The 15,562-nt window shown below is 42.4% G+C and overlaps 1 protein-coding gene across 3 annotated transcripts in view; it reads left to right on the top strand.

Annotated features, from left to right (window-relative positions):
• The window catches only part of LOC121435351 (TRPM8 channel-associated factor 1), a 46,970-nt gene extending 35,835 nt beyond the window's left edge, over positions 1 to 11,135 (top strand). For 2 of the 3 annotated variants that reach the window (XM_041634615.1, XM_041634616.1), the window contains exons 3-9: positions 541 to 1,535; positions 1,798 to 1,895; positions 2,435 to 2,648; positions 2,931 to 3,170; positions 3,981 to 4,318; positions 5,713 to 5,963; positions 8,765 to 11,135. In XM_041634615.1, the coding sequence (XP_041490549.1) occupies positions 541 to 1,535; positions 1,798 to 1,895; positions 2,435 to 2,648; positions 2,931 to 3,170; positions 3,981 to 4,318; positions 5,713 to 5,963; positions 8,765 to 8,774 (2,146 nt within the window). In that variant the 3' untranslated portion in view covers positions 8,775 to 11,135. Of the gene's footprint in view, positions 1 to 540; positions 1,536 to 1,797; positions 1,896 to 2,434; positions 2,649 to 2,930; positions 3,171 to 3,980; positions 4,319 to 5,712; positions 5,990 to 8,764 lie in introns of all 3 variants that reach the window. The other variant, XM_041634617.1, reaches the window with a different exon arrangement.
• Positions 11,136 to 15,562: the final 4,427 nt, after the last annotated feature.

The following is a 15,562-nucleotide window of genomic DNA, read 5'->3' as shown; positions in this document are numbered from 1 at the left end:
GACCGCAGGTCTCATAAGAGTTGAGACTTATGACCGCCTCCTACTCCATCTTCTGAGGTCCTGACTGTTCACTGGCACCACTAACTCTGCTTTTATCCCAGCCGTTTTCTCTATCAAATTAGTGTTGTGAATATATACATGAAGCTCATTATAGAATAAAAACATGATTCCTCGCCTAATTCTTCACAATTGGAATACATACATGGGTGGAATAAGCGTGAACTTAAGTCTGTACTGTTCTGCCTTAAATATAGTATCTGATAAGCACACAGCGAGATTTTCCGTGCAATTTCCTTTGAAGAATTGTTGATTTGAAAATGAGCATAACAGAATTAATGGTCAGAGTTGTGCCCTCTTTCCAAAAAAAAAAAAAAAGTTCATCTTCTCAGTTCTCCAAAATCTTCCACAACATCTTAAAAAAAAAAAAAAGAAAAAAGAAAATAACAATATTAGTGAAAGTGTTGGGACGCTTGTGTCATAGCGTTCAAGGAACTGCATGCGGAGTGGTCCTCTAATCAGGAGTGTGTATTCCTTCCACAGTTGTGATGATGACCTCTCAGAAGACAGAGATGAACTTCTGCATGGCATCTCAGAGCTGGACATTACCAACTCGGACTGTTTCCCATCCCAGCTTCTAGTGCATGGGTCTCTGGCTTTTCCCTTAGGGCTAGATACCTACCATGGCTGTGTGATAGCCGCCGCCCGCTATGGCCGGGGACGAGTGGTTGTAACTGGTCATAAGGTGTTATTCACGGTGGGTAAACTTGGCCCATTTCTGCTCAATGCTGTCCGCTGGCTGGATGGGGGCCGCAGAGGCAAGATTGTGGTACAGACAGAGCTGAGAACACTAAGTGGTCTACTCGCAGTAGGGGGTATAGACACCAGCATTGAGCCCCAACTGACCAGTGATGCAAGTGTCTATTGCTTTGAACCCACAAGCGATGTAGATGTTAAGGAGCTGCAAGAGTTTGTAGCAGAGGGTGGCGGGCTGTTTGTTGGAGCCCAAGCCTGGTGGTGGGCATTTAAGAACCCAGGAGTGTCCCCTCTGGCTCGCTTCCCAGGAAACCTGCTCCTCAACCCTTTTGGCATCAGCATCACAAGCCAAAGTCTCAACCCAGGCCCCTTCCGCACCCCTAAAGCAGGAATAAGGACCTATCACTTCCGTTCCACCCTGGCAGAGTTCGAAGTGATAATGGGCAGGAAGAGAGGGAATGTGGAGAAGGGCTGGCTAGCCAAGCTGGGACCAGATGGGGCAGCTTTCCTTCAGATTCCTGCAGAGGAGGTCCCTGCTTACATGTCCGTGCACCGACTCCTGCGGAAGCTGCTGAGCCGCTATAGGCTCCCAGTGGCAACCCGAGAGAACCCTGTAATCAATGACTGTTGTAGGGGGGCCATGCTTTCCCTGGCCACAGGTCTGGCCCACTCTGGAAGTGACCTCTCACTACTAGTCCCAGAAATTGAAGACATGTACAGCAGCCTCTATCTGCGCCCCTCAGAGTCTCCCATCACCGTGGATGTCAACTGCACCAATCCAGGTATGACGGCAGGAGGATGGAAGCTTAGTTTTATGGGCATCAGCGAAATAGGGACATGAGATTGCTGCAGTGTTGGGAAGTTTGGTCACCTGAAGAGGGTCATCACTATCCTTCACTATCTTCCTCTTCAAGAAGATAAGGGCTGGGTATTAGGCAGTGTTTGGCAGAATCAGAACAGTATTGCGGGGGAAGGAGTGGCTGATGTCATGAGGGGTCTGTGCAGCAGTGTATGGAGCAGTCTGCCCTTCCTGTGCTTTGGCAGGCACGCGATACTGCTGGATGAGCACCGGACTTTACATACCCGGAAGGCAAATCATAGAGGTCTCCTTGCCTGAAGATGCTGCGGCTGCTGATCTAAAGGTAGGGCCACTCCCCATCTCACCATGTGATGCAGAACCCCGATGCTCTTGCAGAACCCTGATGCTCTGGCTAGCCTAGTTGGCATTGGATAGGGTCTGCATAACACACTACTGACAATACAGTTTTTAAACACCTTTTCCCTTCTTAATGGTGAGGAAACTTTGTTTTGATATATAACGAAATATATCAAATAATACATTTTGGAGCCCAGGTCTCTGTAAATCATCTTGCCTCAGAATAGCCATCTCTGCTCTTAAAATTTGTTCTTTTGACTTACATAATAGAATTAGGACTAAGAGACCTCGATAGAAGGTTCCCTGACATTCTATAAGCATTCAGTCAGTGAGTATTACCTTACTTTATGTCTCATAACTTAGGACATATGAACTCAAGAAATGCTATTTTATGACTACCATACATGACATCATGAATGGTACATGGGGTCATAGCCTAATCCCCTTCCTGAGTCCATCTCCTGTTCTTTCTTCTACCACCCACACATACTCCATGTGACTGTGAGGGTGATTTCTCTGCTTCAGATACAAATTGGCTGTCATACTGATGACCTGACCAGGGCCAGCAAGCTTTTCCGAGGCCCCCTTGTGATTAACCGGTGTTGTTTGGACAAGCCCATGAAATCCATCACCTGCCTCTGGGGTGGCCTCCTTTATATCATCGTGCCTCAGAATAGCAAACTGGGCTCTGTGCCCATCACCGTGAAGGGCGCTGTCCGTGCTCCATACTACAAGTTAGGTGAGTCGACATTATAAGGACACACTGAAAAGTGGGAAGCTGAGAATGAAGAAGTTTCTGGGACTATTTAGTACAGGAGACAGGGGTAGACCAGTGGAGGGAGGTGGTTGGTTTCTTTAAGTTCTGCTTTGGTAAATTAAATCATACCCATAGGGGCTTCCAAGAAGGATGGAGAAAAGGGATGGCTTTCATCTTGGGGTTCTCATCTGGGGTTCAAGTTGTAAGCATGTTTTAACTTAAGGGACTTAAGGACGGTTCAAAATCTATTGCCTCTCTTGAAAGGGGAGACATCCCAGGAAGAATGGAAGAGGCGTCTCCAGGAACATCCTGGTCCATGGGGAGAGCTAGCCACCGACAACATCATCCTGACTGTGCCAACTGCAAATCTTCGAGCTCTGGAGAATCCTGAGCCACTGCTCCGCCTCTGGGATGAAGTGATGCAGGCTGTGGCGAGGCTGGGTGGTGAGCCCTTCCCTTTGCGTCTGCCTCAGAGGATTGTGGCTGACGTACAGATCTCAGTCGGTGGGTATTCTGAGCGACACTTGCTTCCCCAAGTATTTTCTTCCTTCTTTCCACAGCCATTAAAGCAATGAGAGTAAAAATGGTTTTTTGCTAGCAAGACATGTAGTTATATTCCTTGTGGTTTAAATGGAAATGGGAGAAATTACATCAAAATAAATACTAGCTTCAGTTAGCATGTTAAGAAATGTAATCAAAGAAATCAAAAGATGACACTTGATCTCTGTTAGGTTCCACCTGGGTATCTTAAGAAGTTTGAAAATACAGCAGAGGGCCTTAACCTTGTTGAGGTAACTGGAAAACTGAGAACAAAGAGCTATTTGAAAATGAGTCCAGAAGCCTAAACAAAGTGGATAGGTACAAGCCTGGAAGCACCAGGGAAATTTTTCTAGATCCTCATTTTTACACTGCATGACTGTATCTTGCAGTGTGCTGTCAATGTAGGTAATCCCACATGGGAGGATGGAGCAGAGGCATCTTCAGAGAGTTTGAGAAAGGGTTATAAATTAGTCTCACATGGTTACTACCACCACTCCACCCCATAAAAGCTGGACACTCAAATAGCAGCATGAATGGCCTTCAGCAACCTGTACTCCTCCAGGGCTCAAATCAGAAGAAAGATGAAAATGTCACTGTAGAACGAGCACAAAGAAAACCTGGAAGTTGTCTGGGCTTGGATGACCTCTTGGAGCAATAGGGATGTTAGAAGGAGCCAGGGGCTACTGTGTGCTTTGGAAAAGAAACAGTTCACAGACAGACTTAATGACGAGAAGAGAGGATGCTGACCTGCCCTTCTTCTTCTGTATTCCCTAGGCTGGATGCATGCCGGGTACCCCATCATGTGCCATCTCGAATCAGTGCAGGAGCTCATCAGTGAGAAGCTCATCAGGACCAAGGGGCTGTGGGGCCCTGTGCATGAGCTGGGCCGCAACCAGCAGAGGCAGGAGTGGGAGTTCCCACCACACACTACTGAAGCCACCTGCAACCTGTGGTGCGTTTATGTGCATGAAACGGTCCTGGGAATACCTCGAAGCCGTGCCAATATTGCCCTGTGGCCCCCTGTTCGGGAAAAGAGAGTCCGAATCTACCTAAGCAAGGGGCCCAATGTAAAGAACTGGAGTGCCTGGACTGCATTGGAAACATACTTACAGGTACTGGGAAAAACTGCAGGGTGGTAAGGCAAGGGGGGCACCAAAATCACATGGTTAAATGATAAGATAGTGACCCTGGGGACCACCTACTTTATCAGCTTCCCACATTCAGCCACAGGAGTCCCTGAGAGAGTCTAAGGCTAGCAGCACGTGATGATGGCTCTCTGTGCAGTGCTTTGTGTGACCCTACGAAATGTACAGCCCTGCACTGGGTTAATAACGTCAACTATACTCCCTTAGTGTGGTAAAGTGTGCATAGTACTGAGAAATCTTAAATCTGGTTGAGTTACATGGTAACACACTCTATTCTCCGTGACTTTCAAGCCAAATAAATATACCAGTGATTGAAACCAACCTCTCCTACTTTATAGCTCTCAGGCCGCCCTCCCTACTCATTCTATGATAGGTTGTGACCCATTTTTTTTCCTTGCTATTAGAAAGCTTTGCTATGCTAAAGCTTTGCTAGAGATTCCACTGTATATAGACAATCCAGGACTCCTCTCTGCCTTGGATATGGAGGTTCACCCTGCCTTTAAACTGACTTTCTATACCCCAATTTTTCAGCCCCAGTGTCTAGATCAGTCCCTAGATCACTCTGGGGAGTGACGTCATCTTGGATTTAAGCCCGGCATGATTTATTCTGGTTCCCCCACCTGTTCCAACCCTTCACTGTCCATGCTCAGAGCTACTTTCTCCTTATGTGCTCATCCATGAAGCGAAGACATGTTTGTTCTAATAACTGCCATGAGGCCCCTGAACCCCAAAACCTTGTGACCCTGGCTAGCGTAGACTCGTTCCAGTAGCCACATGAAGGTTGCTTTTAAACAGGCCCTGTGGCTCTGTCAAGTATGAGCTTTTTCCAGTGGCTCCCAAAGATGACAACTTCTAAAATTCTCGTTCTTTGTTATAATTATCTATAGACTTCTACCTGATTCACTTACTCCCCCAAAGACCACTTTTAGTGGCCTTGTGAATTAGTATTAGGATGAGGGTTTGGGGGAGTTCCAAGCTGTGGGAATTTAACCTGGCAACTGTGAAGGCTAATGAGATTGCTCCACCCCAGCCGGTTTTAAATCCCTGTCTTCTTATCACATTGTTCTCTTCATGATCTCGCGAGTAGATGAACACACAGTGTGAGAAACACTGATCTCTGGAGCTACTTCTGTGACTGTCACTCACTGAGGGTCTGCCCAAGCACTGTCCCGGCCTCGACACTTTTCTTAAGATTAGTAAATGAGAGAGGAGGGCCTGAGGCCCACACACAGAATGATCCGTGGTGGATGAAAAGCTAAATTTAGCAAGCTGAACTGACTAACTTCACTTGTGTGTGTGTGTGTTGCGCCTTATTTTGGTAGATTGGGCGTCTCACCTGCTTTCTCAACTTTCCCTTCTAGCTCCAAGAGGCCTTTGGTTGGGAGCCGTTTATTCGTCTCTTCACAGAGTACAGAAACCAGACCAACTTGCCGACTGACAATGTCGACAAAATGAATCTGTGGGTGAAGTTGTTCTCGCAGCAAGTGCAGAAGAACCTGGCTCCATTCTTTGAGGCCTGGGCCTGGCCCATCCAGAAGGAATTGGCTACCAGCCTAGCCTATCTGCCTGAATGGAAGGAAAATATAATGAAATTGTACCTCCTCACACAGATGTAAGGAGTGCCCATCAAGGTGGCAGGTAGAGAGGTTTGGGGAGGTAGGCAGAGGCCGGGGTTTACTCCTCTACCTCTGTCTTCTAAAGTTCTGGCTTTGTCCTCTTGATTCATTGCTCCTGTGTCTTACTCCTGACTTCTGTCTCTACGAAGCGGGTTAAGAACACGGCACAAAAGTGAAGCCAGACTTTCTTAGGAATAAGGCCTGTGTTTAGGAGCCCTACCCCTTTGCCCTCCTGACCCTGTACTGGCCCAGTGCTGGGAGCTTGGGCATCTGTGTCTGTGCTGACCACTGGTCTATCGTGACGGGCCATAGAGGGCAGTCTTTCCGTTGTCTTCGGGATAGGTATAGAAGTCTCTGCCTCTTGGGGTGGTCATGGAGTGTCTGACTGATGGTTTTGAAGAAACTTGTGAACTATATGGTGCATGCCGACTAAGGGTTGCTTCATTTCATGCTGACCCGTCATTCTCTTCCACAGCTCAGAGGTTAACAGCAACCTTTTTCTTAGCAGACTCCTGGTGCCCAAACGCTAGGTCTTTTATTGACCATTTGTATGTTACTGGCAGCAAGATCCTTGACTTGTCGTTGGCTCTATGATCTCATCCTATAAATTGGGATCTATTTCATATGATTATTGGGAGAACCGAGCTTTGCAATGTCTCTAAAAGTGATTTTAGCAGTTAAAGGGTGTGAGAAAATGTCATATTTAATTAACCCAAAATTATTATAGAGCTAGACTTCACTTTTAGGTGGTATTAACAGATGTGGTCATAGCCCTTTAAGGTTTTTAAGCTGATATATGAGAATATAAAACCAGCATATATTAACAAGATGCCATGTAATATCTAATGTATGAATACAGTTTTTTATATCTGAATTGGATAAAATGCATCTGTCTACTCCAGCATCTATCACTTCTTCAGACAAAATGCCTTCAAAATCATTTATAGTTTTTTTTTTAATATACAGTGCATAATTGTTACTGAAGGCCAGTGGGTAAAGACACCTGCTGCCGAGACTCAAGACCTGAGTTCAATTATCAGAACTCATTTAGTAGAAGGAAAGACCCAACTCTTGCAGGTTGTCCTCTGACCGCCACATGTGTTCTGGGATACACACACAAACACACTAAATAAATTTAAAAGAAATGATTTATCTGCCCTACCCTATCTTACACTACACATACCAACCCCTAAGATGATTTTGGTACTTTGCTTTATGAATATAAAGAAAGGATTTGACACTCACAATGGAGTTTTTCGATGGTTGTTTGAGACCAGGCCTCTCTATCTAGGTAGAGCTGGCTGACTTCAAACTCAGTGATCTTTCATCCTCAGCCTCCAAGTGTTGGTGTTACAGGTGTGCACAGCCACACCCAGTTTCACAATGCAGTCCTTTTTCTTTTGTCTTTCACATCTACTTATATTTGACCTCTTTACCCAGTTCTTTCAGTTCAAATTCCTTCTTTGAAAAAATCCAGAGTGGAGATCTTAACAAAAACCAGAACAATCGTAAGATAGTGTTTAGCGTTAGCAAACAATAGATCCCCAGCTTTTGATATGTTTCCACAGTGAGGTTCAAGACACAATTGCTGTCAAGGGTTACTGATTACATATCTACAGAAAACTTCACTTTGGAGCAAGATAATTCCACAGAGCTAACCCAAATTTCATTAGTTACTACACATTCAAAGATCTCTTGGTTTTCCCCCATTGTCTTTTAAAGTTTCTTTCATAGTTTTAATGAGTGCTTGCCTCTAGGATTGATGTTGTGCATAACCAGTGTTCCCTCTTATTTTCAATTTGTTTTAGTCTAATCTATTTTATTTATATAGCTTGTAAGTGGGTGAATGCACAGACTATAAAGTTTATGTATGTGTTTTTTTATCATGCAACTTCTCAATTCTAGATTTATTTCATGGATATTTATCACTGAGGCATTTTGAACATAAACATTCAATATTTATAAAATAATTATTTTTAATTATGTGCTATAAGTATGTGCCAGGCATTGTACTGGTTCCCATATATAGGTTTATCACTTATTCTTCCCAATAATCTCAAAGTAGAAATTATTATCACTCTTATTTTATGAATAAGAGAACTGTATTTTATGGAGATTAAGTCAATTATGTGGGACTCCACTGCTAATAACTCATAGGTCTATGAGTTTGAAACCAAGCATTCTGATTGCAGATTGGGTATTCATAATCGCGGTGCTTTGAATTGCCAAATAAAGAAACAAATCAGTAACACAGAACATTTATCCTCCTGCTTGCCAGAGCATGGGCTCTTTAGGCTTAGCCCTTATCTAACCTTAGCAGGACAAAAAGTCTCTGATTGTCTGGAACATCTCTAGAGAGGGATAATTTACGTCAGACTCCTAAAGTGCTTCCCTGTAGAAAAGTGGTGAGCCATTAGCATCAGGCAACTCCTTAGGTTCTGGTTATTCAGACTATTTGTCACTCTCCCCGGAGTACGTGAGAGCATTTTGGGGTTTATTGGATTTTGAATCATGATCTATTTTAGTGAAGTACCTGATTTCCCGAAGTCCCAAATGCTTCGTGTTTGCAGAGAGAAAATTGGATCTTCAATCTTTTAGGATAAGCTTTTTCCATTCTCACCCCTCCGGCTTAATCTGTTTCCGTTCTCACCCTACCCCTTTAATCTGCTTTCAGTTGAAAAGCCTGGGTCTTTTCAGTAAAGTTATCTATGCTTTTTCCCTGTCGAAAGCTTCCAGTGGTGCTGCCCATTTAAGATGATGGACTAAACCTGTGCATTTGCCTTCCCTCCTTTCCCAGGCCCCACTGAAACCGAAGACAAGGAATACAAAAGAGAATTGAGACATTGAGACACTCAGCAAAGAAAACTAAAAAAGCATTTGGTTGAAGAAGATCGCAACAAATTTCTGGAAGAGATAAAGTAAATGAAGCTTGCTAATGAATGGGAAATATGAAGGCACGTTTCAGACAGAATACACTGATCTGACCATCGTAACCCCAAAGAGACTTAAACACTAGAAAAGTCTAGCTACTAAATAATTGTACCAGTTGTAAATTGATCCCCCCATTCTACCCTACCCCAACCCTTGTACATAGAACACAGAAAATCTACCATTGGTACTAGTGAAGCTGTTATTGTTATTGTTGTTTGAATAAAGGAATCAAATAAACCACCTGAGGAGAGGGAAGAATTAGTGTTCCAAAGAATACTCTTTTCATGGAAATAAGTGGCCCCCTAGCCTAGCCTTTTTGTTAATTTTCTTCTGAGATGTGGGACTCCTGTTCACATACCCAGGGCTTCTAGTCATAGGAGAGATTTGCTGGAGAAACAGGAGTTCTTTTAAAAGACAATAGTTAGCACAGGTTCTTAATGTGGACTTTCTGACAGGAATTCCATGCATGGAAGGAACCAAGGGAGACTCCTACCAAAAATAACAACTTAGATGTAAAAATGTTTTAAAAAAATATTATAAACTTAAGGAAACAAAATTCACAAAGAAAAAATTTCCTTAAAAATTTGGCCATCTCTCCAGGGAGATCTGAAGAGCATTTGTAAGATAATATACAAAGGGAAAATTTTGAACATTTTTAAAGCAAAATAAGACTGCCAAAAATGTTCAGTAGATAGGCTGGAAAGTGAAATAGAATGAATCTCCCCACATACACAACAAGATGAAGTAAGAGGAAGGAAAACAAGAGGAAGAAAAGAAAGAAATAGACAATCACTGTTTAACCACTGTGAGATCTCAGAAGACAGGACATAGATAGCATGGATAAACAGAGAAGAAGAAAGACTTGAGGAACCCTAGAATGAGGGGACCTAATGCCAACTACATCTAAGTACAGTGCTAATAAAATGAAACAGTAGGTCTAGAGCATATTCGAAGTGCCCAGAGAACGGAAAACAGTTGAGCCAAACCTGGATGAGAAGTGTCTGGCAACTTCAGCTGTGGCGCTGAAGGCTAGAAGTCAAGGGAGCAGTGGATTTACTTTACTTTTGAAAATGCTTGTTTCTGAAACTCCATATGGGTCAGATTGTCGAGAGTAATGTAGAATTAAAGATTGCTTTTGGCAGGTGAGTTTTTAGAAACCCTCTTTCCCTCCTCTGCTCTTATTAAGGAAATTTTTCCATGTTAAAAAAAAAAAGGATTAAAGTCCCAAAAAAGAAGGAAAGTGGTCCTGGACACAGGTGGACCTCACCCAGGATGTCTTAGTCTGGAGTGGGAGTTATCTAATAGACCCATTTTAGAAAAAAACACAACCATTGGGCTCCGAGAAGAATGCGCCAGAGTAGTTCTGAGTAAATGAGGCATTTGGAGATGTGGAAGACATACAGTCTTCTATCACAAAAAAAAGAAGAAAGAAAAAAATAAAGAATACGTCAAGAAATTTAGGCTCAACTGTGCAAGGAGATAGAATGGGATAGGATTCTGAATGGGCTATGAGAAGGGATTTGATTGGCCATTGGCAGCAGATAGATAAGTTTTGTTTCCAGTGAATCAGGCATATGACATTGGGAGTGTAGAAATATGTATATCTGTCCACCTATCTCAGTAAAAAGTATTTTCTAGCCAAAATAATGTAAATGCCACTTATAGGTCTTTAGTGTTGATCGCCTAGGAACAAAGCCTGAAAGAACAGAACAGAAGTGGGAAGTGACATTATCCTGCTGAGGGACAGCAGAGTGGAGGCTGGACTCATCGGGAGAAGAGGAGTAGAGGGAAGAATGAGGCTACTTGAATATTCAGAGTGGGGTTGAACACAAACTGTTCAATTAATGGAACACAGCTATATGGTCAGTGCTAAACATTAGACCCTCAAAAGAATGAAAAATGACATATCTATTAAGCATTTGGAGAAAGCCAGGTAAGGGAAAGGTGGAGAAGATGTACGTTAAATCCTTATCTTTTGTAATGGTGAATTATTAAAGATTGTCTAAAGTTAATAAGCCAAGAGATTATTGTTCAAACATGTTATTTAAAGGTAGGAAGCTAGCCACCAAGAAGATCCAAAAAATAGATATTGTTAAAAAGCATCTGGGAAATGGGATTAGAGAAGGGGGGTGGGGTGGGAACTGTGTTTTCATTTCAAGGTCCTCTGTATTATTTAATTTTTTTACCTTGTGCATGTATTACTTGGAAAAGTTTGTAATAAACCAAAATAAAACATCCTTCAGAGACTTCATATTGACCAAGATATGGTTGACTAGCTGGCAAGGGCAGCAAGCACTGGGATTCATCCAATGTGCCAGTCTAAGTGGTCACAAGTCCTCCATTGATGGAGGAAGGTCATTGGTTAAAAAATAAAGAAACTGTTTGGCTGGCCCTCATAGGTTAAAACATAGGTGGGAGGAGTAAACAGAACAGAATGCTGGGAGGAAGAGGAAGTGAGCTCAGACTCGGCAGCTCTGCTCTCTGGAGCAGAGACGCCATGCTCCCCTCTCCCGGGCAGACGCGATAGCTCTGCTCTCTGAGGCAGACGGCAATGCCACCAGCCACCATGTCAGACATGCTGAATCTTTCCTGGTAAGCTCACCTCATGGTGCTACATAGATTATTAGAAATGGGTTAAGAGGCTGAAACTAATGGGCCAGGCAGGGTTTAAAAGAATACAGTTTGTGTGTTGTTATTTCGGGTAAAGCTAGCCGGTGGCAGGAGCTGGGTGGCGGATTGCAACCTGCAGCTCCCCATGACCCTGTAATTCTAGCTACTCTGCCTGGCAAGATTCAAGCACACTTCACCTCCTCTTATTTCTATGGATATTCAACAGAACACAAAGCCTGCTGCGGTTCTCACAGGCCTTGTGATTAAGCTTCCTGCCTAACAGGCTTGCAGTACTTTGGAATGAAGGAGTGTCTGTAAGGGTGACCGTGGGGCTGTATTACTCTCGGATTTCAGGCAAACTTTATTTATTAAAATACAAATGAAAAATTACTCATTCTGTTGTTTTGGGCAGGATATGCAGCAACTACACCTGAGACCAAGTATTCTTTCTGTAGGCAGCCACTCCCTGGGTTAAACCTCCTGTCATCTCCCTGAAGGAGCAGGAATAAACTTGAATTCTCTGACGTTTGATCAAGATGGAGCAGACTCACCTCTATGGGCCGTCTTAATATCTAAGAACCAAGTAACCACACCCTAGGTTGGGATATCTTGCTTGTAGTCGCTTCTCAAGGCAGACCTCTTGTCAATAACTTTGAAAGAGCAAGAGTAGGCATAAGCTCTCTGACCTTCAGTCAAAGTGGAATGGATCCACTTCTGTAGGCCCCACACAAAATGAACCTGAATATTCATTTCCATTAGATTGTGTCTGTGTGTGTGCGTGTGCATGTGCATAACCTAATAAAGGGTAGTAGAAAATATTTTTATCAGTACTCAAATTACCTCCCTGAATTTATAACCTGTGTATGACTGGAAACTAGGTTGGTAAAAGTTTTGACTTCATTTGACTTTCAACTTCTCTGGTAAATTAAATTAAACCACAGGATAATTATGTCCCCAAATAAAATCAAAACTGCTTTATATGGGGCTCTAGAGGCATGTCTCAGCACTGAGGAGCACTTGCTACTCAACCAGAGGACCAAAGTTCGATTCCCAGGTCTCACTTGACAGCACACAACTGTCTGTAGCTTTAGTTTAGAGGAATCTAATGCCCTCTTCAGGCCTCTGCAGAACTATGCCCACACATGGTACACAGACATACCTGCAGACAAAACACTGTTACACATTTAAAAATAATTTAAAAAAAATCACAGAATCATCATAAATTTAGGACTTTTGTACAATAGCTACCCAACATTTGAGCACTCTATTTTAGTCCAGCAAGTAAATTCATTCATACATATTTACATTTACCACAATTTGCATTTACATATACTTTAATCACAATTGTTCTATGGCCTAGAAATATAACTAATAAAACAAACCTTTTGCATTTCTAGTTGCCATCACAAAGCACCCTGATCAAAAGCAGCTTGAGTAGAAAAGGGTTTATTTGGCTTATACTTCCAGGGCATTATCTGTCATTGAGGAAAGTGAGTATAAAACCTCAAGTAAGAGCTTGAAGAAGAAACCATGGAGAAATTCTGATTGCTGGCTTTCTCACTGCCCCGTGCTTAGCTATCCTTCCTATGCAAACCAGGATGACCTACCTGCCCTGGGAATGATACCACCCTCAGGGAACTGAGCCCTATACATCAAATAATAATAAAGGCCATGCTGATGTGAGAAATCCCACAGTTGAGATTCCCTTCTCAGGTACAGTTAAGGTAATGTTGACTAGGACACTGGTCCTCAGGGTGCTTTGTTCTAATATGAACATAAATATCTAGAAGAAGATGTGAAGTGGTGTATGAAGTATTACGAAGAAAAATATTGTAGATAAGGATGGAAATGGATGGATGGGTGAGGCCCATAAAATGGGCACATTTGCTGCCTTATGTAATGTGATCTAGGGAAGCTTCTGAGGGTGATATTTAAGCAGATCCTAAAGAAGAATGGTGCAGCACACCATGCAATTAACTCATAACATAGGGAAGTAAAAGTATGCGGAACACATAGAGGAAACACTAAAGCAGACGCTTTGGAATGCCATCGGTAAACAGCTACTTTTCCAGATGTAAATCTTTTATGCTGATATTTATTTTTATCGATGTGCATTTGTATATATCTTCGCATGTATCTGTCATGTGTCGGCAGATTCCCAAGGAGACCGGAAAAGAGCTTCAGATCCCCTGGAGTTGGAGTTACATGTTAGCCTCCCAGCATGAGTGCTGGGAACTGATTTCTGGTTCCTCTTTGAGAACAGAAAGCATTCGCAACGCCCAACACATCATTTCAGCCCCCACCAAATGAAAGTCTTGAAATGAGGAATAACCATTAGTAGGATTCACTGACTGTTACAGTTTTAAGAATGAACGTGCCCCCATCCCCATCCCTGAAAACACTCCTGTTTTAAAAGCTTGAACTCCAACAAATTAGGTCCCTTTAAGAGAAGGGATCTAGTAGGAAGTTGTTCGTTAAGGATGTGGCCTTGAAAGAAGTGTTGGAAGTTCAGCTCCTCCCTTTCTCTGTTTCCCAGATGGCATGAGGATCACAAGCATGCTACACTACACATGGTCTACCTTGTCTAAAAGAACAGGAAATGGACCATAAGCAGAAATGTCTGAAACTTTAAGCCCAGAAGACCCTTCTTTTCTTCAAGTTTATCGTCTTGGGTATCTTGTCACATCAACGCATAGCTGACCAACACACTGACCTAGTGGAAACTCACAACTTTTGAATTTCAATTGTGAAACTTCAAAATTAAATTGCATTTTTCAGTAAAATTTTTGGCTTCTCCATTCTGAAATTACTGTCCAATAGGGAACAAAATAGGTTCATTTTAGTGGTTGCTATGCTTTTTGCCAAATGGAAACACAATTCTATCCATTAGCACAATAATATCTGGGTCCTTATCGATGATCTGATGCATTCAGGAAAATGGAAATTTAAACCAAATTCATATGAAGAAGATTGATTAAAAATATGATTTGGTTTACTCAGACATGGACATTTTAGTCTTATGTATTGGAGTTCATCTGGACATAAGATGGACTCAAGTCCCATGATACCAGGCTTCCCGTTCCACATCCACTGTCATCCCACCGATCAGACTGGTGTCTATTTAGCTTCAGCTGAAATTAAAGACACCCATGATCAGAAAATCTCAGTATAATGAGAGACTTTAAAAGACTTGGTTTTAATATCATAAGAAATTTTGGGAGAGAAATCAATAATTATATTTTCAGAAAAAAAGTGCTAATCATCAGGCACATGGATATTAACTTACTCATCTTCTGCAAGAGGTTTTTGGTTTTTGCAAAGAAACTTTGTTTTGTGGTGCTGAGGACCAAGAGGTTTGAACATGGTTAGGTAAACAATCTATCCCTAAACTATTTTTCCCATCCTTTCTGTGGGCACATTGACCATTAGTGAGTGCCAGCTCCCACCCTCTAACCCCTCTGGTATTTCAATACCTTCAGCATGAATAAAATTGTGCATAGAAATGTCTGTGAAAATATGGGCATCATATCGGTTTTGTTGAGTAAAGATAATTTGTCTACTGTGGCTAGTAAATAAGATATTTCAGAGTCTGAAAAACATCAATTGTTAGGTTCAAACTGACATAATTTTGCTGATTCCCAAAAGTTCAAGTCTTCCATAAATACTAAGGTTTATATATGACTAGAGGTGGCAGAGTTTACAGATGTAAGACCACCCTTGTCTCTTACTAGAGGAAGAAATCTAGACAGCAATCTGTATCTCTGCAGCAATAATGTGTTCTAATCTGTCACTAGAGTATTAGCGGCTTCCACCACAGATGGTCCATGCATTTCCAATACAAGCAGACAGAAAACATAGGTTCTAGTTAATTTCACAGATCTACCAAAGGAGAATGTGAAAGTTTTCCTAACCAGAACTTAGGACTGGCCACCTGCCAAAAGAAGCTAAGGAGCTCAGGTTCGTTGTTTTCAATGAAGCAGATTGATGCTTATCCTTGGAGACAGCCTGTGAGGTACTCCGAATAAAAGTTATCACAAATGTAGCAGAGAATAAA

Source organism: Microtus oregoni, unplaced genomic scaffold (assembly GCF_018167655.1).
Source record: "Microtus oregoni isolate MIOR12 unplaced genomic scaffold, Mior012 000046F_ref0000063, whole genome shotgun sequence".
Classification (NCBI taxonomy): domain Eukaryota; kingdom Metazoa; phylum Chordata; class Mammalia; order Rodentia; family Cricetidae; genus Microtus; species Microtus oregoni.
The sequence above is the reverse complement of the archived record's forward strand: the minus strand, read 5'-3'. Positions and strand labels throughout refer to the sequence as shown.